Below are 24203 nucleotides of genomic sequence, written 5' to 3'. Positions count from 1 at the left end.
AACTTATTTTTCAGGGCTAAACTTCGCAGCGCATACACACACAACTCATTTGGTTTCCCTTAAAGGAGGGCCACGCAGGTTGATAAAAATTACCAAAATGCTGTTTGCTAACAAATGCAAGCTTGTAACGCAGAGCGTCTATTTTCTGCCCTTCAGATCATCCAGGCGGGCTCTGCTTTACAGACTAGCTTTGACAGATGGGTTTGTTGCTTGAGGTGGAAACTTTTACATTTCATGTTAGAGCAAGCAGCATTTCTTTTCCTTTAAGTATAAAGCTTTTAGTAGATCTAACACAGTTAGGCACTGCTTTAGATGGCACTGCTTACTGCAGACAGTAGCCTCCTGTTTTCTTGTGCTAGCAAGATGCCCACAAAGCATGATTTCTTATTTGTTGCTCGTTTAAAACACCTAGCTTAAAATCCAGCATACACATATTTGAACATAAAACAAATGCTTCATTTGTTAAACAAATAAATATGAGTAAATTAACATCAAATTGCTGTCTCCTGTGCTCAGTGTGAGCCAATGGGTGCATCAACACTCATAGCTGTGGCAGTGGGGTGGCACTGCCCAAGCCCCACGCATGCTCCTTGGCACTGCTCACTGTCAGCCCCACACGGCCCAGGGTCCCATAGGTGGAAGGAAGCTTAAAGCACTTAAAGAACTCAGGGAAATCAGGGCATCCAGAAGAGTTTTTGATAATACTTTCTCAGGACAGTTGAAATTTTCAAATGTGTTGCAAAGGTGGAGAAAGCTGTCTGGAATCCAATGGCCAAATTCTCTTCTCTGAAATTCTAAGTGAGATTTATTAAATGCATGCTGTTGGCATCAGTGGCGGCACATTTTGATTGTGATATTTAGATGATTTATCTGTAATTTACCAAATACAGAATGAAATGCTACTGAAAAAAAAAAAAAGGCAAGGAGACTTACAGCCATCAGTGCAGCACAGTGTGCTCCTGCTGCCTGTACAAGATTATGTGTAACCACCAGTTCTACTCACTATAAGGTTAGGTGGCTCTAAACAAGGAAAAGACTTTCTGGAAGCAAGGTTTAGGCAAGTCATGTACCTGTTTCATAGAATCACAGAATAGTTTGAGATGGAAGGAACCTTAAAAATCATACAGTTCCAACCCACTGCTGTGGGCAGGGTTGCCACCCACTACATCAGGCTGCCCAGGGTTTTTCCAGTCTAAAGGGAGGGGGTTGCTTCCACCTTCTTGTACTAAATGGTTCAGCTAGAGCACAACACTGTAATATGAACATAGCTTTCACTGCTTCATTTCCTTCCCCTAGTTATGGGGGGGGGGGGGGGGGGGGGGGGGGGGAGAAGAAGAGGTTAAAAATAACATTCAGAACTCCCCCTTACCTTGTTGCAACTTCTTTGTAACCAACAGAACTGCAGCAAATACATTTGATCAGTGGTGACAGTCCCATTGCTGCTTCCCAAAATAGAGCTGAACAAGACAAGGACTTTTTTTTTTTTTTTTAAAGAACATCTCATCTTGTGCAATGTCTCATCATACAGCTCTGTGCGCCAGCACTGCCATGCAGTGAAGCCAGGCAAACAGTTTGGTACTGAACTACTGCTGCAACGCCAGGGAGTGAAGAACAAAAGCTTGTGTATTTATAGGACAAAGACCCTCCTTACCACACACACATCTTCCATAAAGCCCAACCTACAGAGCAACACCTTGCCATGCACAGCCTGCTGCAGCTACAGAGCACAGCAAGAGGGGGGGAAAGAGGCTTGCAGCTGTCTGACATTATGGAAATGCTGGTGGAGGATTCTCGGATTCCTCCCCCTCGATGGAGATGAGTGTCCATGAAGATGAGGCAATTACTCAGCTTTCAGAACTGCTTCTTTCTTTTGTGCCACCGAGGAGCCTCCCAGGGCCAATGCCTGTCTCTTCTGCTAAGTGCTGAAGAGCAAAAGGCATACAAGCTGTACCGTTCCAACTCCTATCATCTCAAGTTTTTTCTCATTCTCATTTTTGCTTAAAAATAAGCATAGAGTAGCTATACAAATACAATTTTCACTGTTTTTTTTTTGAAGTCCCAGTGTTACTCCGTTACATCTCCAAGTCTGCTTACTTTATACAAATAGGGAGATGATTCTTTCAGACTCCAACTTATTACCCCTTATGTCAGGCACTATGCTACTCTCAACAGATCCACTGAAAATGATGAGACCTGGGGAGAAGCCAATCAGTGGGAAAAAAAAAAGCCATTAAAAATTGGCTTTGAATCTTTGCTTTGAACTGATAGAAAACTTAAATTTTTTTTTTCTTCTCCTGTGATCGCTGATTTCACTCTTCTCCTGTACAAAACCCAGTGAACTACTTCAGAACAGGTTATGTCAAAAAAAACCAACCCACCTAAGTCAGATGCTGTTACAGGAGCCTTTATAAAGTCCCACAGACATTGCTTTTTATTTCTATGGTGTATTTACTGCTCATAAAATGTGTTCAATTGCTACTGAGAAGAGGTCTCTTCATTTCTCTCATGTAAGAAAAGCATAGCATCACCCAACAAGCCTTACCAACACTGCCCTTCGCATCTCTCTGTGCAAAGAAAGGCACCTTCTCTGTTCCTCTTTTTCCTTTCATCTTTCTGTTACCCTGAAGATCACCATGTAGTTTTATGGAATTAACAACTTCTCTGTGAAGAAACCCACTAAGAGACCAAATACAATTTTGCAGAAGTGTGTCAGAAGAATTTCTGAATAGATGCATGAGGAAAAAAACAAAAGAAGTGTGGTATTTGGTAGCTTTCCCATGAGCTGATGAGGTATTTTGAGGTGCAAGCAGCCCTGTTCCTGTGCCTCACAAAAATTACAACAGATCTAGCTGGGACAGTTCTGGTCAGTTCCACCTATCTACCTCACCACTTCGTTGCTTTCACAGAAAAATCATTAGAAGAGAATGAAAACGTGCCCCTGATGTGCTCAAACCCAAACTGAATCCATGTTTCAAGCTACGATTTGTGATTCTCTGGACTACTGCAGCATATTCCCATCTGTCATAAGTTTGGCAACCTCTGCAGTCAGTAGTTAGGGGTGGTAACACCCTGCACTTGTGCCATAACATTTGTCAAAACACCTCCCGGTAGGCACCTGATCTGAAAAATGCTAAGATCTTCAAAACCACGGAGCTCACATTCACCAACGCTGCGTTACACTGACTGATGTTGGCTCCCCGTAAGAAGCACGCAAAAGGAGGCTCATTACATGGTGTCATCACCACGTTAGCCTCAGCTCTGTGTGTCACCTACTTAATGGCATGATTGTATGCCATATTTCTGATAAGGGGATAATTCATCTCATAACAACTTGCAAAACCATGGCCAAATAAAGGCTCTGGAATAATAAAGGCTCTGGAAATGGCAGCTTATAAGACAAGATCCCAGAACTTCAGACGGACAGCGAACATGCTACAGAAATCCTTCCAACAACATCTGGAATGAAAAACCGCTTAGAAATAAGTTTCCAAATCTCTCTTATTTGGACAACCAACAACTGAACTTTGGAAGCAACATTTCCTTTCATCCAAGACCGTGATTCCGTAAGCAACAAATAGATCAAGTTCCACCTCCATTTCCTAGAGACGCAGCATTTTAATGCCTTCAAGATGCATGCAAATTTCTATCCAGCGAGGGAATTTCTGCGTTGAGGTTTAGAAAGTGCAAATGTGACATGTTGCAGCTGCCTTGCACATTATGGGATACATTCTCATACTTTTGGACAATGCCTGTCTGCCAGACTATAAAAACAGAGAGACGTAAGCTATGCAGCGCTGTAGTCAGAGAAGCAAGCTTGGGGGAAAAAAAGAGTGCATCACCCATCTCAGCTCTGCAGCAACGCCAGGGAATTCTGTATGAGTCTTTGCTTCTCAGAACACTGTTCTGGTAATAAGCATCACTACGGTGTTTGAGTGCCAAAAGACTGGTCTGCAGAGAAGACAAGCAAGATGAAACCAGGAACTGATGGGAAGATGAATTCTTTGAAGTGTTTAGTAGAGAACCATAACCTATGATTCACATCAGAACTTAAAGACTACTAAAGCGCATGGATGTGCAAAGGTGTTTAATAACAGAGCAATTCTCTGCCAGGCACAAACTCTTCATGTCCTCACCACGGATGGTCCTAAAGAAACACAGAGACACGCTCCCTGCTTCACAACCGCACTGGCTTATCTATAGCAAGTGAGGCAGCAGTATCTCTATCACTGAACTTTGATGATCGGTGTAGTGCTATAATTTATTTGAAAGTCAGGTTTGCATTTGTTTCATAGACTTGAGAAATGTTAAAATACTGACATTTTTATTAAAATACTTTTCTTCCTTTTATTCTAACAGATTTTACAACCCTAACGCTTATTTATCTTTTTCAAGAATGCTCTAATAGTGTAATAATTATGACCTATGTTCAATTGACTTGACAACTAATGAGCCTTCTGTAACCCAAGTAAAATTCCCATAAGCTTTGATAAATTGCATAGATGTAATGTCGTCGCAACACTCAGCCACTACTTTCCCGGAGTGAAACAGAACCAGCGAGGCGAAGCTGGGAGTATAAATTCCTTTGCTAGGATTTTGTTTTCCCACTGTGAATTAAACAAACGTTCCTGCTCCTTCTTTCTCTGGGAGGAGAGAGGGGCAGAGCAGGCAAAATACACATTTCTGTTTCAGCCCCCAAATCCTCAAATATGAGAAGGTTGGAAACAACAGGATCCTCCTGCTATTTAGAAGGACTTTTGTGCTAGCTGTATTCTACCATTACCAGGAAAGATGCCTCATTTTTTCCACAGCTTTTTCAGCACAACCACACCTATGAGGTGGGGATACCAATGCCTCAAAAGTAACAGCATTTTTCATCCGAGACAAGAAGTTGTTGTGAGGTCTTACTGAAGAATGAATTACTCCACGTTTTAGTTACAGCTTGGAAGATTTTAAGAAAAACTTCTCCAAGTGGTCTCCAAAACAGGATTAGAGTTCCCCTTATCACAAGGATTGCTCAAAATACATGTCAAGCAATCAATTCCACACATAGCTCTTCTCATCCCCTTTCTACATGTGCATGAATGAAACGGGAAAGCAGATACAGGGTTATTTCATTATTAAGGAAATGATATAATCTTTGGTTACCTAGAGCTTTCAAAATTCATATTATTTAATAACTCATATAATCTTAAAGAGAGGTTAGCAAAATTACTATTGTTTTCGTGATAACAATATTAAAGAAGTAGGAAAAATCAATATGGTAACTGAATTTGGGGAATGGTCACAACAAGCGCTTTCTTTGGATGGAACTGTTAAAAACTGCTAATGAACGCTTCTCTGAAAAATATCCCGAAGCCCCGATGACATCGGGATAATATTTTGGAATTAGATGCCTGCTCATCACATGAGTTACCTTATAATTTCCTCGCAGGCTGGTTCCACGTGTCATCAAATATTTTTTGAGTTAGTGAAGATGATACACAGCTATGGAATAAAAATAGTAACATAGACCCCTTTTAAAACCTCTTCTTAAAATATTGCTTGCTTTAAGATTTGCAAGATCATATTCATTTAAGAACATAAACCATTTGTAATCCCTTTAATAATACTCCCTTGATGGGAATGTACTAGAGATACTTATAATAATAATTATAAAGTACAGCATTTTGAAACCCAGAAATACCATGTGCTGATTTTGAATATACTCCAAATATCAAACTTGCATTCAAACTGCACTTAAAAGAAGCTATCTTCCTGTTGTTGCACAATGCCTCAAAACAGAGAGCTTTTCTTCTCTGCTCCTCTATGGCAAGTGCCAGCTCTGAGATCAAGACACGTGCCAAAACGTTGAGCAGCCCTTCTGAAACTCTTAGGACTGGCACTTAAAATACTCCTCCTAAACTGATTATGTTCTTTGTTTGAGCTCAGCAATCACACATAAGCAACAAGCAATGCTATAGGCAACCTACAGTGACAATCTCAGGAGCTTCTTTATATTCGCTTCAGAATTTACTACTACTGCCATCCACAGTACCGGTAGGTACAAAATGGACCCAAAGTATACAAAAATCTTAGATCGTGTTACTTTAGGTCACACATATACAGCTCTACAGATAGGAAGAACTTTATACACCTAAGCCTTTTCTAAGGTCTTCTCAATGAAAGCATGAAAATTCAGAATATATGTATAATGAAGTCAGAAAATTGTCAGAAAACAGCTTTTCCACATACTACAGTATAGACTGGAGAGCTCTAACTTTGAAACGCTAATAGACAACGCTGATTTGAAACTGTTTTTCTCGCTATTTGGAGGTGGCTCTTCCTTTTTTTATACATAGTTTTTGACAATAAAACAGTAAGGGGGCAAGGACAATTACAGAAACAAGGCAACCTGCTCTTAAATTGATTAGCCCAGATGTCAAAACAGTCACATTCACTTTCACTGAATGCCTTTCCAGCAAAGCAAATCCACTCTCTCTTTTAGTCCAAGTGTCATATACAAGTGTACATATGCAAATACGTACACTTCAATCCACTGACTGGTGTTTGATCAATTTACATAGGCAAGTGGCTCACTCAAACTCTCCGTGATTGAGGTTGCATGTCCCGGAATGTACAAAGCTTGTTGGCATTTGAAAAATTAAATTTAGGAAAACATATTATTTCACAGCTCTTTCCTTCAAATCAGTAAAATATTTATGCATAAGAAATACTACACCTAGATAAGGGCATAAATCAAGGATCAGGACAACAAGCTTGCATCAGCCCTTCTCTGTACCTCACATCTCCTTACCAAAACCTGGAGAAGAGCCTTAAGGGAAGCAAGCCCTGAGTGAGACCAACCAAGCCTGCTGAGGTACGCGAGGAGACCGCACTCATTTGATCACACGTATTTCAGTGTAGCAAAAGCCATCTTTCACTTCTAAATTAGAACACAATGAACTCAAATAACTTTGCAGAGTAAAACTGGAAATGCAAGACTAAAATAAGAAGAGACAATTTTAACCATGAGAAAGATCTGGAAGTCTGTGCAGATCACAGAGGCTTTTTTTGTTACCTTAAATATGAGCCGGTAGGAAAAACCAGAATGCTAGTTTTTCTTTACCTGTAAGCACTGCAATCACCTGGGCCTCACCAAAGGTCTGCTTCAGATTTGGTGTGCCGTGGTCCCCAAGTCAAGAAAGACTTCACGATCCCCATAACTTTGGGGATTTGAAAAAACCCCCCAACTGAGAGCTGTTGCTTTCTGGCTAAGTAGGAGCACACTGCTTTGAGGCTGTTTGAAGAGGAAAGTGAAGGCCCAAAGCCCTGACGTGAGCTAGATATGCTAGGTACTCATCAGATAAAAACCACAGAAGCCCACAAAGAGGAATAAAAAGGCAGCTAAGGATGTAAGAAACCAACAAGACAGAAATCCTCTTAAAAAAAAAAAGTCAGAACTGCAAGCTCTGCAAAGTAGTCACAAAAGCTGAATGCTGCCCACACAGTGCCCTGAGCACTCTGGGGCTGGGCAGTGCCCAGGGGGTGTCCCACAGGCCTCAACTCTGCCCCATGCTCAGTAAAGAAACAGCGAGCAATAGCTGCAGCTGAAAAAATGAGAAGAGGTGCCAGATGACAGTATGTAATATTGTTCTTAATTACTTGCAATTGTATCACAAGGTAGTCCGATGTACCATGAATTCCTGCAAAAAGAACGCACTGCAGACTTGTGAAATGTTTCTCTCCCAGACTGAAGATGTGGTTCAGCCTGGCAGCCTGCAGGAAACCTGTGGCACTCAGGGGAAGGGAGCCTGCTTTGGCCTCAGCTACTGGGGGTTAGTTGGGAGGAAGACTGTGTTTTTTAAAAAGAAACCTCTTTTCTCCCAAGTCCCAACATTGCATGGCAAAAGAAACATGACCTATGAAAGCACTAGCTCCAGTAAGGACAGGCCCTGCAGACAGAGGGCAGGTGGGCTCCTTGCCCCATTTGCCAGGTGAGTGGTGGCTTCCTTCTGCCAGTGGTCCCATCAGACTCGGAGGTGGTCATCAGCCCAACCACCATGCTGCGAAGGGAAAGTACGACCAGAACAGACCCAGGAGTCCACCAGTTACTTCAAATGATGCTGACTCCCTGGTGAAGCCAGTGGGGTGAGCTGTTCACAGATCACACAGCTCAGTGCACCTGGACAGGCCTGACACACCAAGCAGATCTATATGCACAGGCCTTAATGACAACGCCACTCATACTGCTCTGCACTCCTCTATTTCGGCTTCAGAACTGTAACACAAAGCAAAGTGCACCGAGGTCAGGGGGTGCTGCAGTGGCTCAAACCTGCGGAGCTTTGCTGTGGGCAGGAGACCCGTAGTGCCTGAGCCATGCTGGGGGGCCCACATCTGTGTAGGTCCCCATCAGGACAAGGCAGCAAGCAGAAGACCCTGAGACACTCCCTTTGCACCTTATGGGAGGGTCCAGCATGGCATCAACCAGCCCAGGAAAACATGGTGATTTTCAATGTGGTGAAAGCACGGCAATTATCCCTGCTTTCAGCCCATTTAAAAATTCTGCCAAAAAAAATGAAACTATGAAGTTAAATATAAATGCATAGGCATTAAAATTATACACAGATATGTGTACAGAAATACACAGTTCTGCATATATACATTCATCTATTTGTGTAAAAATACAATTTGAGTGTTTTAATAGAAATGAGCACAAATTGATTTAAATTAACCTCTGAGCATACTGGCGAGCCAGCACAGTAATTAACTGTGCTATTTATTAATTATTATAAGCAAACCAACTGTCCCTTCTCCTCATCTCTCCAATAAAAACAATTCATTCCTAATCCACTCCAGCTGCAGAAACTTTTATGAAACGTTACATAAGGTAATAAAATAGCTCCAGCTTTAGGTCTGTGGTATCCAGTTCTGGCCCTCAATCATTCGTGTCAGATTATCATCTCCAGGAAAGAGGTCTGCATTACTCGAACAATGCAGTACCTCACCGGCACACGCAAGCACTCCACCAGATTTTTATTTTTATTTTTTCAAATTACACAGCAATAGAGTCTGACTATCAGAGATCAGCCACGGAACAAGCTGAATCTCCATGAAGGAGAGAGACCAAATGAGCCGGAGGGGGGGTGTGGGGGGATGCAGTACGCAGCATCAGGAAAAAGCAAGCAGAATCGAAGAAGGACCACAGGAATTTACCTTCGTTGAAAAGGTTTCTAGCAGTATCTGCTGGCAGTTTCTTTTCACCGGTACCACTAGTTTATCTACCACAATCAACAGCTCGAGTGGGCACAAAACAGAAAACGTCTAATAGTTGTTTAGATCAACGCAGGATATAAAACACAAAATGGATTTCCATGCGCTAAATTCATCAATGGTTACTGCCATTCAATTGCTTGTGCAGCATACTCTGACTACTCAGGTGGCAGGCACGGGGAATATGGAGCGAAAAGGAAGGCAGAAACGTGTTGATTCAGATTAGCACTTACCGAATCTGCTTTTGCTTCGCTAGTATGTTACTTACATCTTTTTTTGTGCTTCATAGCACGATATACGTTTTGAAGACGGTTGGTCATAGCAAGCTCTTTATTTTGTTTTTGTTCTATAAACGGCCGTAATTTGCACACCCTGACACCTGCTGATTTCACGCCCTGCCTTTCCCTGTCAAAGCCCATTCTCTGCTCTCCACGCAAGGAAATCTCATTTATCAAAATTCTGTTAGCGTAAGGGGAAGGGCTATGCTGAGCTGAGCCCTGGCCTTCATTAAACATGCAGAACATAAACTGCTGACACTAAGCACAGTCAACTTGCAGTGTGGCAGAGGAGGGGAAAAAAACCAATGGTGCGATGGGGAGATGGGAATAAAAGCCAGTTTTGCAAAGCATTTAAGTCATACTGAAGTCAGTGAGATTTAATCACAGACCCGAAGTTAAGCGTGTGCTTAACTCTGCCAAACAGAAATAGATCACTGAATAATGAATGGATCGTTCTATTTCTATTTCAGGGAACACGGACACTTTGTTCTCCAGACCATTCCCCAAGGGAATGAAATAGTCGAGGGAAAAAGGTAACAAAAAGGAGAAAACAGTCCCCTCTTCAGCTCGAAATACCGGCCTGCATAAAAGAACTATATGCTCTGTTTAATGTAATGAGATTAAAATGGCTGGTATCCATCATTCAGGTTCCACTGGAGAGAAGAAAAATAATCACCATTATGTTCACTAATTTCAACAGGGTACCAAAAAAGGTTTTTCTGGACAAGAAGGAAGAAGATGTTGTAAATTTGGAAGAAGAAAGCACGTAAACAGAAATGCAGTAGAAATCGATATTAGGGCTGAGGGGGAACAAAGTGGCTTTTCAAATTTCCAATTCTGCTACTGTTCTTGATTTTTTTTCTCCCCTTTAATTCTCCAGGATAGCTGTGTAATGCTGCCTACAATAGAAACTTGAATTTAATAGGCACGAAGCAGAAGGTGTGTAGCATTTTCCTCTGATCACAAGGAACAAGCACTTAGCTGCAAGAGAGCTCCACAATGAGTCACTGCAGGGAGGAATCAAATGCATCACAGGTACACGCAAGCCTTTTTTATTATTATTGTTCCAACTGAAAACACGTTATAACTTATAGACCTAGAAAAAAATATAGCCATTTTAAACCTCCTAGTCTTAGAAAATACATACTATCCCAATCATATACACTGGCATTCATGCAGTTCCAACAGAGGCTGAGGAAGACAGATGCAAAGGGGAGTGGGGAGGGAAGGTCAGCCTTTTCTCTGTAACCTTTTTTGCTATTTATCAATAAGCTAAGATAATCATTTGCAGTTGAAGCTGTCTAAATACCAAAGGAATGACTTTCCATCAAGTTTCAAACATCAGATAAAAGCTACTTTAATATTCATTATCTTAAAAAAAAAAATCATTAACATTTTCTGATACTTTGACATCTCTTAAACAGTTCTCCAAAGTTAATACAAAATTAAAAGTACTGCAAAAGCAACGGCCAGATTCTGCTAGCCTTTTACATACTGAATATCACTGTATTTCAGAAAGAAAGAATTTCAGCACTTAGCCCTAATCAACCAACCCCCACCATAACACTTCTTTTTCTTGCATCTTTCAGGCTTCTGCATATGGGTAGTCTAGATAGAAGAGAGCAGAAAGTACGCACACTTGTGGTAATGGGGCACGCACATTAATCATTCCCTGGAATGAATTCCTGATAGTTTAGATTATTTTTTGAACTCACGTTGCAAACACTTAATAGAAATCAACAGCATCTTTCCTAGTAAAAAGCCCTAATAGTGTTTTTTCCCCTAACATCACATACAAACCAGAATGGAATGGCCCAGTTCTTAAATCTTGCCTTGTATTTGTAACCCGCGCCGTATTTTCAGCTTTTATTTTTAATTTTTTTACCTTTTCTCTGGTCAACAAGATACTGCAGCCTTCCAGACAGAGCTGCACACCACATGGCACCATTCAGCTGTATATCTAGGTCAGCTTGCATTTTTAATGTGCTCCATTAGCTTTCCCTTGCTCACTGTATCAAGTTTAAACTACTACTACTCACTTTCAAACCTTTGTATAAGCAAGCCTGGTAGCACCCAGGATCCAAAGAGTATCATCAATGTCTGCAACATTGTTCCACCACAGAAACCGATTCTAATGCTATTTAATTTCCTTAATTTCATGCCATTTCCAAGCCCAGCATCCCTGAATTTCTCCTTCAAGATCCTCTTCCATAACGCTGCTGGTAAATACACATACACACACAAAATAAAATTGCTTAAAACAAAACAAATGAAGCTTTAGCTAACATAACTCCTTCCTCAGCACTATTTGGGGCAGCTTAACAACTCTGACCTTGGCAGCATTCTGCACACACCAGAGCTAAAAACTAGGAGTTAATAACCATATAAACACCCACAGCTACAGTAGTGTAAAGCTTCTGCATGCAATCATATGTGTTATAATGATATTAAGTCACTTAGATGCTACAAAAGCCAGTTCCACACGATTCACTTCATTGCTTTCCTTCATAAACAGCAGCTACATATTTCTCAAAATATCTTTATTAATTTTTAAATTAGTATGTATCCTGTGTTGTTCTCACAAGCACTTGGAGGGCGTGTATCCTTCCACCACAGCACAGCCCTTGCACAAGGATTAGAGCTGTAAAACCGCCCCAGATATAGGTTACATTTACGAGGTAATCAGTACATCTGTTCTGACACAAGGAATAGCACTGCAAGAACGTATCACAGAAGGCTCGGGGAGATTCAAATAGATCTTGAAAAAGGGGGGGGAGCGAATCAGCTGGTGGAATGAAAACAGTCACGTTACATTGACGCTGAGCAGGGGCGCTGATGCTTATTTTGCTCCAGATTAAAACGTTAAGGCAAGTTTTACTACAGAGAATATAAATCTGTCTGCTTTCTATTCCAGGTAATACCAGGGACACTGTAATAGAATCACAAGATCACTGCACTAGAAATATATTGCAGTTGTGCGCGCATCACGTTAAGCACCTCAAAGCACTGGGATAGTACAGAAATTATGCCACAACCACGTGTAATTTTGATCTTCCTACTGAAATACATCACTAAGATACAGAATAATTAACTGCTCACTGAGAAAAATCAAAGAAATGACCTTGAGAAACAAAATTTTCCAGTGTCATTCTAATCCAACGCAATTATCCATCAAAATCTCCAATAGAAAACCCATCTCATATGAAGAATTTCCTTTAAAAAAATAGAAAGAGAGAACTGAATGGAAGATTTCAAGTTAGAAGATGACCCTCTTGCAGAAGACGTGCATTCAGTAAATCCCAAGCTTCTAGGCTACTGCCATTGCTTTTTCCTCTTGAAATCCACTTTTTCCTCGCAAAATACGGCCTGAAGCACGCATGATACACACCTGACCCTGCCTCAGAGCAAAGGGAATGGAGGTCCTCGTTCACACCCATCCGCCCAACAACTTTCTCACATTCCCCTGCAATTTCTATTCCTCAAACCAGCATTAGTTCCAACAAGCTGACCGTGCAGTCAGTTTAAGCAGTCGCACTGCAAGAAGCTCAATCTCATTCTATATGTGCATTCCCGGTTTGTGTTGTTAGAAAGAAACAAAATCCAAAAAAGCAAAGGAATAAACAGGAGGGAAATTTAAAAGCTGCGGTTCCTTTGTTGTCGTTGTTTTGAGGCGCGGTGTGAATGGGCTCCTGCTTCCTGCACTAGGTGGGGCTCTGGCCCCGGGCGGTGGTTCTGGTCGCGCCAGTTGCGCAGCCAGGTACAACCTGCAGAAGAAAAAGAAAGCAGGTCTAACCTGCTCTCCCAATCAAGAAAGAACAGCAAACTATTTGCAAGCCCTCGGTCCTGCCCTCTTCCCACCCCCAAACAAAGAGACCACCTGCCTGAACACTTAAAACGTGCAGGTATTTACAAGCAGGCGCTGCGTTCCAGTTGTGAGATGAGTTCTCAGCAAATCTGATATTCCCTCCAAGTTCAAAACAACTGTGTAAATCAAACGGGCCACACAGAACTGTAAAGGACCCGCAGCACTGCAGAACAGCATCCTGGTTACATTTTAACAGCCTGAAGTTCAGCTGGAGACAACCATTAACAGAAGGCTGAACCCAATACTGGCAAACCCACGCAGAAACGCGGGTCTGCAAGGCCTCAACACTGCCACCAATTACAAGTGTAGAGTAACAAAAGACAGACTGAGAAAATAATTCTATTTTTCTTTTTTTTTTTTTTTCCCAGTGGTAATTCACACTGCACTGTAGCAACTGGTGTGAAATGGAGAGTTCCATCAGATCCTTGAGCTGACGCACGCTGCCATCACAAAGTCAGGATTAAAGACTGCACTTTGCTGATCCCATCCGATTGCAAACCACGAGCCTGCAAGTCTGAAGGGCTGGGAGGCAGGCGTGACGTTCCCCACTCTGCTCACAGCAGCCCTCCCCAACGCTCTGCAACTCTGGAAACAACTGCTTCCCAGTCCTGCTCCCCAAGCCTAACCCTGAGGCCTGAAGTATTTATTTGTCAATGCACCACAATGTCAAAAGCATCACAAGCTGCTTCACACTGAAAAGATGCATTAAACATGTATTTACCAGCACTTTGGGTCACTGGAGGGGAGTCTAGCATTAGAAGTAGGAAGGAGCTGGGAGGAGCGGGGCACTGCGACAAGCAGCTGCTTGAGGAGTGGGTTTTGGTGGGGCACCACACTCCTAGTCTGATGTCATCCTCCAGGTGGTCAGATACACTGCTCTGCAGCCCTCAGGACAGAGCTGGAGTAGAACGAGAGCTGCAGTCCTTCTCCATCCATTTAATCTGTTGGTATTACCTCTTAATTTCTGTAAAACTAATCAGAAAATCAGATTTACTGAGACTCAAATTACCCAATGTAAAGAACTATTGGTTACATAGGTGAAATTTCTCTAAGACATTATCACAGCTGCTCAGTTCTGTGTTTGCTTGTCCCGAACACCAAGCAGTGATCTGAATAGGCCCAGGCAAAACATGCTGAAGTCGCTGCTACTCACTAGTGCAAAATGCTCCGACGCATCTGTGCGGCATCCCTAAGCCCTGCTGAGAACCCTAAAAGAGCACATCAAAAGAATACCTTCTTCCCTGCTCTTAGCAAACACCCAGCACAGAAGGCACTCAGAAGACTTCGGCAATCCTAAAACACAGCTTTAAAAACGACTCAAAGAAAGAAGGCTGGAAAATCCTTTTAGTCGTCTCTGAACACCTCAGATAAAACAACTCCACAAAGAAAACAGCAACAACAGAGCTGGTGAAACATGTAATCCTAATTCTGCTCTGAGCAGTGAAACAGAAGTTACTGGAGGCTAATATGAATATCTGTTCTTTTTAAGCTGCAACAAATCTAAGAACTTATTTATAACCCTCCAGACTCCTAAGTCAGCAGTGCACAGACCTAAATTAGGGCTCATTTCTCTATACATTCCTACATACTACAGACACACATAGACGTTCCAAGCGTCAACATATCAAGACAGAGCTAATTCAGACACTTGAAAACATCCTCTTCTGAAAAGGATTAACTTCAGAACAATTTTATTTGCCTTTGAAGATGCAACTGTGGTAAGCAACCACCAGATGGCAGAAGCAGAGGCTATGAGAGTCTCCAACAAAAGAAAGCTGTTTTAAAAAGGCATACATGAGAAGAAAACAATTTTTATGCTTACTTTTCTTCTTGCGTGGCTTCTTTCCTCCTGCTTTCCAAGAAGCACTATTTTGTGCCAATCAATGTAACAAAAATCTCCAAAAAAACCCCACTATTAACAAACACAACAGTCTCCTGAGAAGATATTTTCTCTCAAATGGCATCTCTACTCCATCTCGCAGCTCAAGGCTTCCGTATTATGGATACTGTCAGAACAACAGTTTCCTTCTGGATTTGCACAGTCATAACTCAGAATCAGCCACCAAATGTATTCTCTTTGGTGTCCTACACTTCAAATCAGAGAGCAGACACGCAGCTACACCGTGCAGCTGTGTTTTCCCTCAGGATCTGAACTTCTGGTACCTGGAGTGTGAAAGCAAGCAGGCTGCAGAAATGCACTGTAATGCTCTGAGTACTGGAATAAAGCAGCAGTTGCACGGCGGACAAAAGCACAACAAAATCTTAGTAAGCTTGAGTAAAAACAGCATGGGGGGGTGGGGGTGGGAAGAGATTTTAGTCCTGAGCACAATCGATTCTTAAAACCGTATATCCTGTGTCAGAGAAAGAGCACTAAAAAAACACAACCCAGCAGCAGACATTTAAAAAGTCTTAGGAATAGACTCTGCCAATAACTTGCAGAATTATTAAGTTACGGCGATGAGGTCACCGCTTCACGCCGTGCCAAAAAACAACACCGCGGCCACTTCCACCACCACCACTGGAAGCTCCACTGGGCTGACAGAGCCGCACCAGAAATGCCACCCCCAAGGCACTTCTTTACCAGAGCCGCACCGCTCTGACTCCCCCACCGAAGAGTAATCCTTCCTCCTGCACTTCTCCTCTCCAAGGAAACGTAAGGTCACCCAGCAGCGAGCACATCCCTCGGGGCTCAGCAGCGGTCCCTCGGCACCAGCAGCGCGGCCCCCAGGTGCGGCTGGTCCTACGCCCGAGCGCAGCGCAGCAGGAACGTGCCTCGGTGCGCCACCGGCACCCCTGCCAAACACCGCGGGGCTCTCGCCCGCCCGCCCCATTTCCAAGTGACACCTGCACATCGCTAATCCAGTTGCCGTTTATTTCCATATGTCAAATTACAATCTTTACTTGGGCAAAGCGACATAATAGTAATGATTAAGCCAATTACATCACAACACAGCTTAAAAGTACGCACAATGGGAGGATTAAAGCCGGCTCCCTAGCAGGAGAGCCCCGTTCTCGCCGAGAGCTCCCCCGCCGTGGGGACACAAGCGTCTCTTTTCCCGCCGACACGCAGCCGCCGGCGGCCACGAGCACGGCTCTGCGCGAGCACCACGCGGCCGGCCCCGAGTGCGCGGCACCGACATGGCTGCGACCAGACGGCCGCGTGGGCGAGCGGATCCCGGCCTGCCCCGCCGGGTGAAGCCACCTCCGCCACGGTATTTGGGTCAGGTTGGTGCTGGCAGCATGGGCCGTGGGGAAGGGAGGGGAAGAAGGGATAGAAAACTGAGCACAAAGAGGAAAAGAATTCTCTCCACAGGGCCAAACGCAGTTTTCAACCCATCTGAAGAATTTACCGCCGCTTTCCACACCGTAACTCCAACCAACGCCAGACTCCCACAGCAACAGAACATTGGTTAAATCTTTACACGATAACCCACCTTTCAGACTAATAAGTTCAATCCGAACGATAACTGAGCATCTGAGTCTCCTAGGATTTAAAACCCTCAGACAGACACCATTATTTTTATTTGCTCCCTGCCTTGGCTTTTAAATCGGCATCACTCAAAATGGTTAAACTTTTTCCCCTCCTATTACTGCTCTGCACACCTTACTCCTTTTTCACATCTTCATATCCCTCCTAATTTTCTCTACCATCTGGGAGCGCTGGTCCCATCTGCCAAAATCTATCTTCCTATTCCAGCTAAAATCAACACAAAATAAATCGGTGCTGTTAGTATTTTACACGTCATCATTAGGCTTTAGTAAGATTAACAGGGCTGAAAGAACTTCCAACTTTTAAATACATTCTTGCGTGCTGACGGCAGACTCAGGCAGACACCGCTCTATCCAGTCACTCTCTGTGAGGTTCTCCACAAGTACAGCTCCAAAGAAACACACTGTATGTATAAGCTTATACTCAGCAGAATTGAATGCGCTGTGCACAACTGGCGGGTCTGTCCCACATCACCCATCAGCTGCTCACTATTTGCTGGGTGCTCATTTCACATGCAGGCATACGTGCATTTTCGTGTGTGTTTGTGTAAGTAAAACTGAATGCCCCATGTACCACCTTCAAAAATGCTCCTATGGCAAGCTGACCAAAGCTTACCAAAACTAGTTGCAAAAAAAAAAAAAACAAAAAAAACCCCCAAAAAGCTGAGTGTCTTTGCTTCTCTACCGTTTAACTGAAGGACAGTAACACTATCAAATTTGTACACATTCGTACTTATCAAACATCACTTTTTATTTCCACAGCTTAAATTTCTGTGATCCATAGAAGAGTACTGATCTCACACATGCACACACACACACAAAAGGGTTGTATTAAAAATATCTTTTTTTTACTCCCATCAATGCCTTACATTCTACCTTTGTTTTGGGCAGACTGCTTTCTTATTAAAACAGTGAGATGGAGAGAACATTCTGAAGGACAATTAATAACGGTCTGCAGTTTGCACCTGTTTTCACTCTGTAAACAGAACAAGACTTGGCACTTCAAGGTACCTCTTCCCTGGGCTTATTTACAGTGTGAAACAATAGCTTTTGTTTCAATTTTCTTTGCTAAAATAAAAGCCTATTCTGTCCAATCAAAATGCATATCCTACATCAAATACACCCTGTAGCCGATTTCTACATGTGCTTATCCTCCCGATCATCAACGACTCAAAAGACAACATCATCCAGATCTTCCCTTCGCAGCCAACAACTATGGTGAGGCTGAACAACGTTGTGCTGGCTCATTCAGCACGTGTTCCTGGGAAATGGCCCCATTCACTGCCAGCAAGCAGTGGAGGAGAATGCAAGACTAAGAGATAAAATTGTAAGCTCTTTCTGCATTTTAGAAATACTCCTTTTCAAACACGGTATTCCAACATCTACAGGAAACACCCTGTTGACAACCCTAAAACAAAGTTATATTCGTTCATAGATTGGTGGAATGGCTATAGTCAAGAGATCAGACACCTTCTGGCACAAGTTATGTTTCTGTATGTGCATACAGACCAGACTTGAAATGTTAGCTGCTGAGCCAGATGCTCCACCCAAAACAGTCCAGATAAGCCCCCCAACTGCCTACATTAGACCTGGAAAAGAAATTCAGACTAAAAGCTTGTATTGAGGAAAGTGCTATTTCATGCAAACTATGACCTTACATATTCCTCAGCTATGCTGCATGACATTTTCCATACTAATTTGTTTTCTGACTTAAAAAATAAAAAATAATTTTCTTGTTAAAAATTGTGTTTATCCACATTCTCCATGGGCATACCAACATAACAGAGTTACTAATGCTTACGTCTCATTGCGACAGACAGTAGAGGAAGCGTTTCTTAAGGAAGAGGAGGCTTTCACAGAATGCCTAAGTAGACAGCTAAGATAAATTCCAAGATTAATGAATTTGAAATGATACATTTTACCTTTTTCTTGATTGAGAAAAAAAAATACACGAAGTTCCTAGATATATCTAGTTTATTACATAGCGTAAGAATACTTCCTTATGGGAATAAAATGACCCAGTTGGTTCTGAAACTGAATTGCATGGACAATTTCCTTGAGGCTCCAGAAGATGATGTTAAGAGTCAGCAACAGTATTGATTTGGTTTTGTAAAATTAAAGCTTAGCAACAGAATATTCTTAAAGCCTTCGGTAAGAAGAAGGAGCTTCAAATGATGAAGACAGCTGAAAGACTGAAAAACACCCTGCAAGTTTAACCATAAAAAACCAGCAAGAAGCCTCTTCCACAGTGTTTCAGCTGTAAGAGTCACTGGCTACAATCATCTTCAGTAATATTGCTGTTTACCCACCTAGTCTGAAGGATTATGGAGATAACTGCACAGGAGCTGACTCTCGAGGTTTATTAAATACTCAACAAATATTCTGTATGCATACTGGGTATTAAATAATACTAATAAAAAATAAAACAAAAACCAGAAAATGCTGCAGAATCTTATCTGTTAAATACTTCAAATAGTACCAGAGTAGTGCAGTTCATAATAATTCTTTTAAATCACTTTATCACATATCAACATAAAGAAGTGCAATAGAGACGCAACTCTAAATTCTAGCATCATGAATATTTAGATGCTTTTACAGATTTTTTTTCTTCCTGGCGGTTAATTTTGCTTACAGTATTTTTGTATAAACTTGGAAAACTTATTTCATCTTTTGATATTTTTTTCACCTTAGCATTAAGTAATAGCATTGTTATTTTCTCACCTGCTGTAGTACCACAGCATGAGGACATTCAGCAGCAGTAAACTCTTCATTGTCATACTTTACCCTACTGTTCCTCTCATCTCCTCCTTCCCCTCCCATACCCACTCTTTTCGTAGTTAAATAGATGTAGCCTACACACAATCTGCCTTTTCCTAAAATCATCTGCTAGTAATGTTCAATTAAAACCACACTTGTTGCCATAAGGCTTGCTGGCCAAAGAAATGCAAGCAATAACTGGGGTATTGCCCACCCACTTTGCAGAGCAGGTTTCAAGCGTTCTCTCCAACACGCATGCTGTATGCCATACACTGATCTACACCTGCACACAGGGTGATGCAGCTGTTCAACATACTACTTTCTATTTGTGATGCACTATGAAAGAGGACTGTGAACAAAGCGGCTTACTCAACAGACTTCAAAGCAGGTAACAACTGGGATTTTTGAGTACAAATCTATGAAATGCAAACAAACCCAGCAACAGACAACTTAAAAGTTACTACCAAGCAGAAGTTCCCTGTTTCCACATAGCCTTCCCCAAGTAATATCTGCTCAAGCGTTCGATACAGAGTAACAGAGCCCATGTGCCCGCCTCAGAACACCACACCTAGGGGAAGGTTTTCAAACTGGTGGATGTAAGTCACAGGATTCTCAATTCTTAGACTAAAAACTGCCATCTTCTGTGACACCACATCCAGCAATTTAAACAGATGGGACCTAAAGAGCAAAACTGCATTGAACTACAGACCTTGTGTCCAAATGTAGCATCCTCGGAGGCCAAGACTTCAACCTGCAATTATAAGGAGAAAGATCATTTCAAACGTAGCCACTACCAGCAACCACTCCTGAGCACAGCACCACGGTCCAGGCAGAGCAGAGTTTTCCACGAAGTACATCAGCGTGGACCAGCCCAAGGAAAGTCTATGTACAACGGGACGTGCTGAATTAGCAGCTGCCAACAAAATCTCACAAGAGAAGAAACACAGAAACTCAACCTAAATGGTGTAAAAAGCATCGATCCATCAGTACCCCAACATGTAATGGAGTACAACTGGAACGCTTCTCGCCAAGTGCCTTCTGGTTACACCAAAAAGCTGCCTGAGCACAACCTACACCACCTGTGCTGACAACTCCCTCTAAAATTAAAGACTGGCAACAGCTGAACTCTTCCCTTTGCATTACCGCCTGACGAGGCCTAGTGCACCTGCATCAGCACCGAGTGGAACTGCTCCAGTTGGAAGCTCATTGGCCCAGACCTCGCTCGTAGGCTCCTTTCCTGCCCTCAGTAAAGCAAATTCTTGAAGAACTGTAGCATTCAGGGAAGATGAACTGCCCAGAGGCCACGACTACCCAGGAGCACGATACAGCAAGCGGCTGAAAGCTTGAGGACCGCAAGCTGTGAAGTGACCTAGTGATGCCCCAAATCCAGCACACCTTGCTGGTTGCCATGTAGCCACCGTTCCAAGAGCTGATATGCATTAATCTGGGACAACAGACGCAGAAAAACAGGCACACCGATTTTTCATTAGTCTCCTTAAAAATACTTCACACTTCAGCACCTTCCACCTGAGAACCTCAGTGCTTTTATGAATTCTAATTAATTAAGCTTCCCAATACACCAGTGAGGCAGGAAAATGTCATCATCCCAATATACAGAAAGCAGAGTGAGGCAGAAAGAGGTTAAATAATTTCTTAGCAGTCATGTGCCAAACAAGGGACGTGACTCAGGAAAAGAATCCCAGATTTCTACTCCCAGGCTCATAGTTTAACAACTAGGAAATTCTCTATTTCTCTGATTTACATCCTATTTAAAATGCCTACTGCTGCATTATAATTTATATAACTAGTATAACTATAACTAATGTATCTAATCTCCAGTTTAACTTAAGAAGAGTGAAGGATTTAAAGCAAATCAAGACAGAAAAAATGAATGTCAAGTTTCAGCCCGAAGCACATTATAATGCCAGAGTTATAAACCCCTGAACAAGAGGGTTTATAATGGAAAGGCTGATAAACTAACAATGATGGCAGCACTTAAATATATTTATGTCATGATCTAGTAACATATGGTATCTCTTCATCTCTAAATTAAAAAAGGGAGGAAAAGGGAGGAGGGCGGGTGAAGAGAAGAAGCATTTATAGGAACTAAGAATAAAAAGAAGAAAACAAACCTGAAGTTACCTAATTGTGACCTGTCCAACTGATTAGGAAAGGCAATAAGAGGCTACAAAACAAGATCTCGCTGAATAGGAAGCAGAAAAAAAACATCCAAGTAAATAAAACCAATCTGAAATGATATGTAATAGCTACTTATATTAAGCTTCTAATCCTTTAGGCACTTTATAAATATTAAACAATCAGTCCTGGTGAGACTGATAAATATCCATAATATATTTTACAGACGAAGAAACAGACAGAGGGTTAAGTGACTTGCCCAGGGCCACAAAGAGAATAATCAGACACTGGATTGGAAGTAGCAGAATGACCGCCTGTTAGTATACTACACCCAATTCAGTCCCTCAAAGTTGCTTCTGAAAAGAAGGTAATTGCAGTGTCAGAAGCAGTCCACCTAGGGTTAACATGATACCTATCTAAACCGAGTGTTCAGTGTCACCGGGCTGCTTCAGTATAACATCTCGCTACCGTAACTACATACACAGCAAAACTCAAACAACCTCGTTCAAAATCTACTCAGTTATCTCTACCCCATACTGTGCTGTTCACCTATCTTAGATGCAACCCTACTGCACTGGTTAAAAATTTTTTATCGTGGAGACTCACGAGTGAAACTGGAGCCTCCCCTGTGCCACTGGCTCCTTCTTGGGTCTCTCCTTAGATACAGCTATGCTGATGACCCCAGCTCACTCTGTCTCCTTTGCCCTGCAGTCCCTTCCTCCTCCTCTGCTCCTCCTGCGGCCCCAGCTGAGCTAATGGCTCGCAGAACCTCCCCAGAGCTGCTCCTCTCTGTGCTGCTCCACATTCGGCACTCCCAGTGTTGGAACACAGCACAGATGGCACAAAACTCCTGTAAAGATCAACCAAAGTGGTCTTCGTTGGGTATCCACGCTTTGTCCAACCTGTGGGGAGGCCACCTCACTGCAAAGGGATGTCACCACACAGGGAAGTGGCACTGTCAGCACGTGGGCTGTGTTAATTCAGCTCCTGATCGCTCAGTGATGAGCAAATGGTTTAAAATGCAAAAATTAACACAGCATGTTTACCAAAGTCAGGTCTCTTTTCTTTTATCAGGATGTTGTGAAGAGGAACACACTGTGACATCAGACAGCAAAACAGAAGTTTGTGTTTCTGTGCTCTCTTTTATAGGTAGGACTTTTTTCTTTAATGCTTAGAAATGTAAGGCTCACAGAGACAATAAAATGGTTCAGAGTGCAGCTACTGGTGCAGATGGTAATTCTTACAAAAAATGTTATTGAACAGTCTGATAATACCACTTCTGTTTTTCCAGGAGCAATCACACCATTTCTGCGATAAAATCTCATGTTGAGGATGGTGCAGTAAAACACCCTCTGCATTCTTAGTCACTACCGTGTTTACTCCCGTATTACCATATTGATCCATTCATTTTGGTTTTCACCTCCGTATAAAACGCAGTAAGAGACAAGTAACTGCTGACACTGTAAGATACACGACATAAAGTACTGAAACAAGCTGTGGAACACGGCAATGTTTTTCTCATACCGGGCTTCAGGGGAAGAAAAAAGAGAGAAAAAAAAAAAAAAAAAACAAACAGAAAAAAAGCAACCCACAAAATGCATTACAACCTAGCCTGAGAGGACCCCCCTCTAGTGGGAATCGGAGTGTACTTCAAGCAACACCCACTTCACCCAGAAGGAACAGAAAATGTGCCCTTAAGAATCGGGCAAGTACTACCTCTCCTCTTAATCTTCTCCAAAATATATCACTTTCATTCAAAATAAATAAATCAAATAAAATAAATCAAACCAACAAACTAGAGATTCATTACTGTTTCAAGATTATCAGACATTAATTAAGAACTTCTGATTATATACTTATTTGTGGCAGTTCAACGTTTCCCATTTAAGTTGCCTGACTGTAAATATGTAAATACGCTATCCTGGAAGAGGGGTTGTTTTCCTTGTATGGTGAAACATTTCACTGCATTGTTAAAAAAGTGGGCTTGGTTCTCAAATGACACACTGCTGGTTCCATGTGCCTGCACCAGATACCAAAACACTTCGCCTGGTGCTGATCTGCACCTTTGCTGAACACCCTCCAACAGTTTCACATGGTCCACTTCTCTCAGCGCTACAGTCACGTGTCTGCCAGCCTGCCTCATGTTCAAGTGGGAGTATCTAACTACCGGACCATCCCTGTCCTGCCTGGGTATCCCAATCCTCCCATACCCAACCCCAGGGAGCAGGGAGCTGCTCTGGGCAGCCATGGGCTGAGCAGGATGGGGCCAGGCAGCACCACAGCCCTTCCAGCACCTAACAAGAGCAGATTCCCATCAGTTTTAGATATATATATATATATGTATTTCTATAATATATGTACATTATATGTATTAAAAATGTGTATTACGTAGACATACATGTATTTCACTACATCGCTCCAGAAGTAAT

At 42.4% G+C, this 24203-nt stretch overlaps 1 protein-coding gene across 9 annotated transcripts in view; it reads right to left on the bottom strand.

Annotated features, from left to right (window-relative positions):
• ARID1B (AT-rich interaction domain 1B) overlaps positions 1-24203 on the bottom strand; it is a 320001-nt gene that overhangs the window by 123767 nt on the left and 172031 nt on the right. For 5 of the 9 annotated variants that reach the window (XM_015284230.4, XM_015284234.4, XM_015284235.4 and 2 more), the window contains exon 5: positions 20348-20389. The exons of the other annotated variants lie outside the window; for them this stretch is intronic. In XM_015284230.4, coding sequence (XP_015139716.1) covers positions 20348-20389 — 42 coding nt within the window. The remainder of the gene's footprint in view (positions 1-20347; positions 20390-24203) is intronic. 9 annotated transcript variants of the gene reach the window in all.

This window comes from Gallus gallus, chromosome 3 (genome assembly GCF_016699485.2).
Source record: "Gallus gallus isolate bGalGal1 chromosome 3, bGalGal1.mat.broiler.GRCg7b, whole genome shotgun sequence".
NCBI lineage: Eukaryota > Metazoa > Chordata > Aves > Galliformes > Phasianidae > Gallus > Gallus gallus.
Note: the sequence above shows the minus strand (reverse complement) of the source record. Positions and strands in the feature narration are given on the sequence as shown.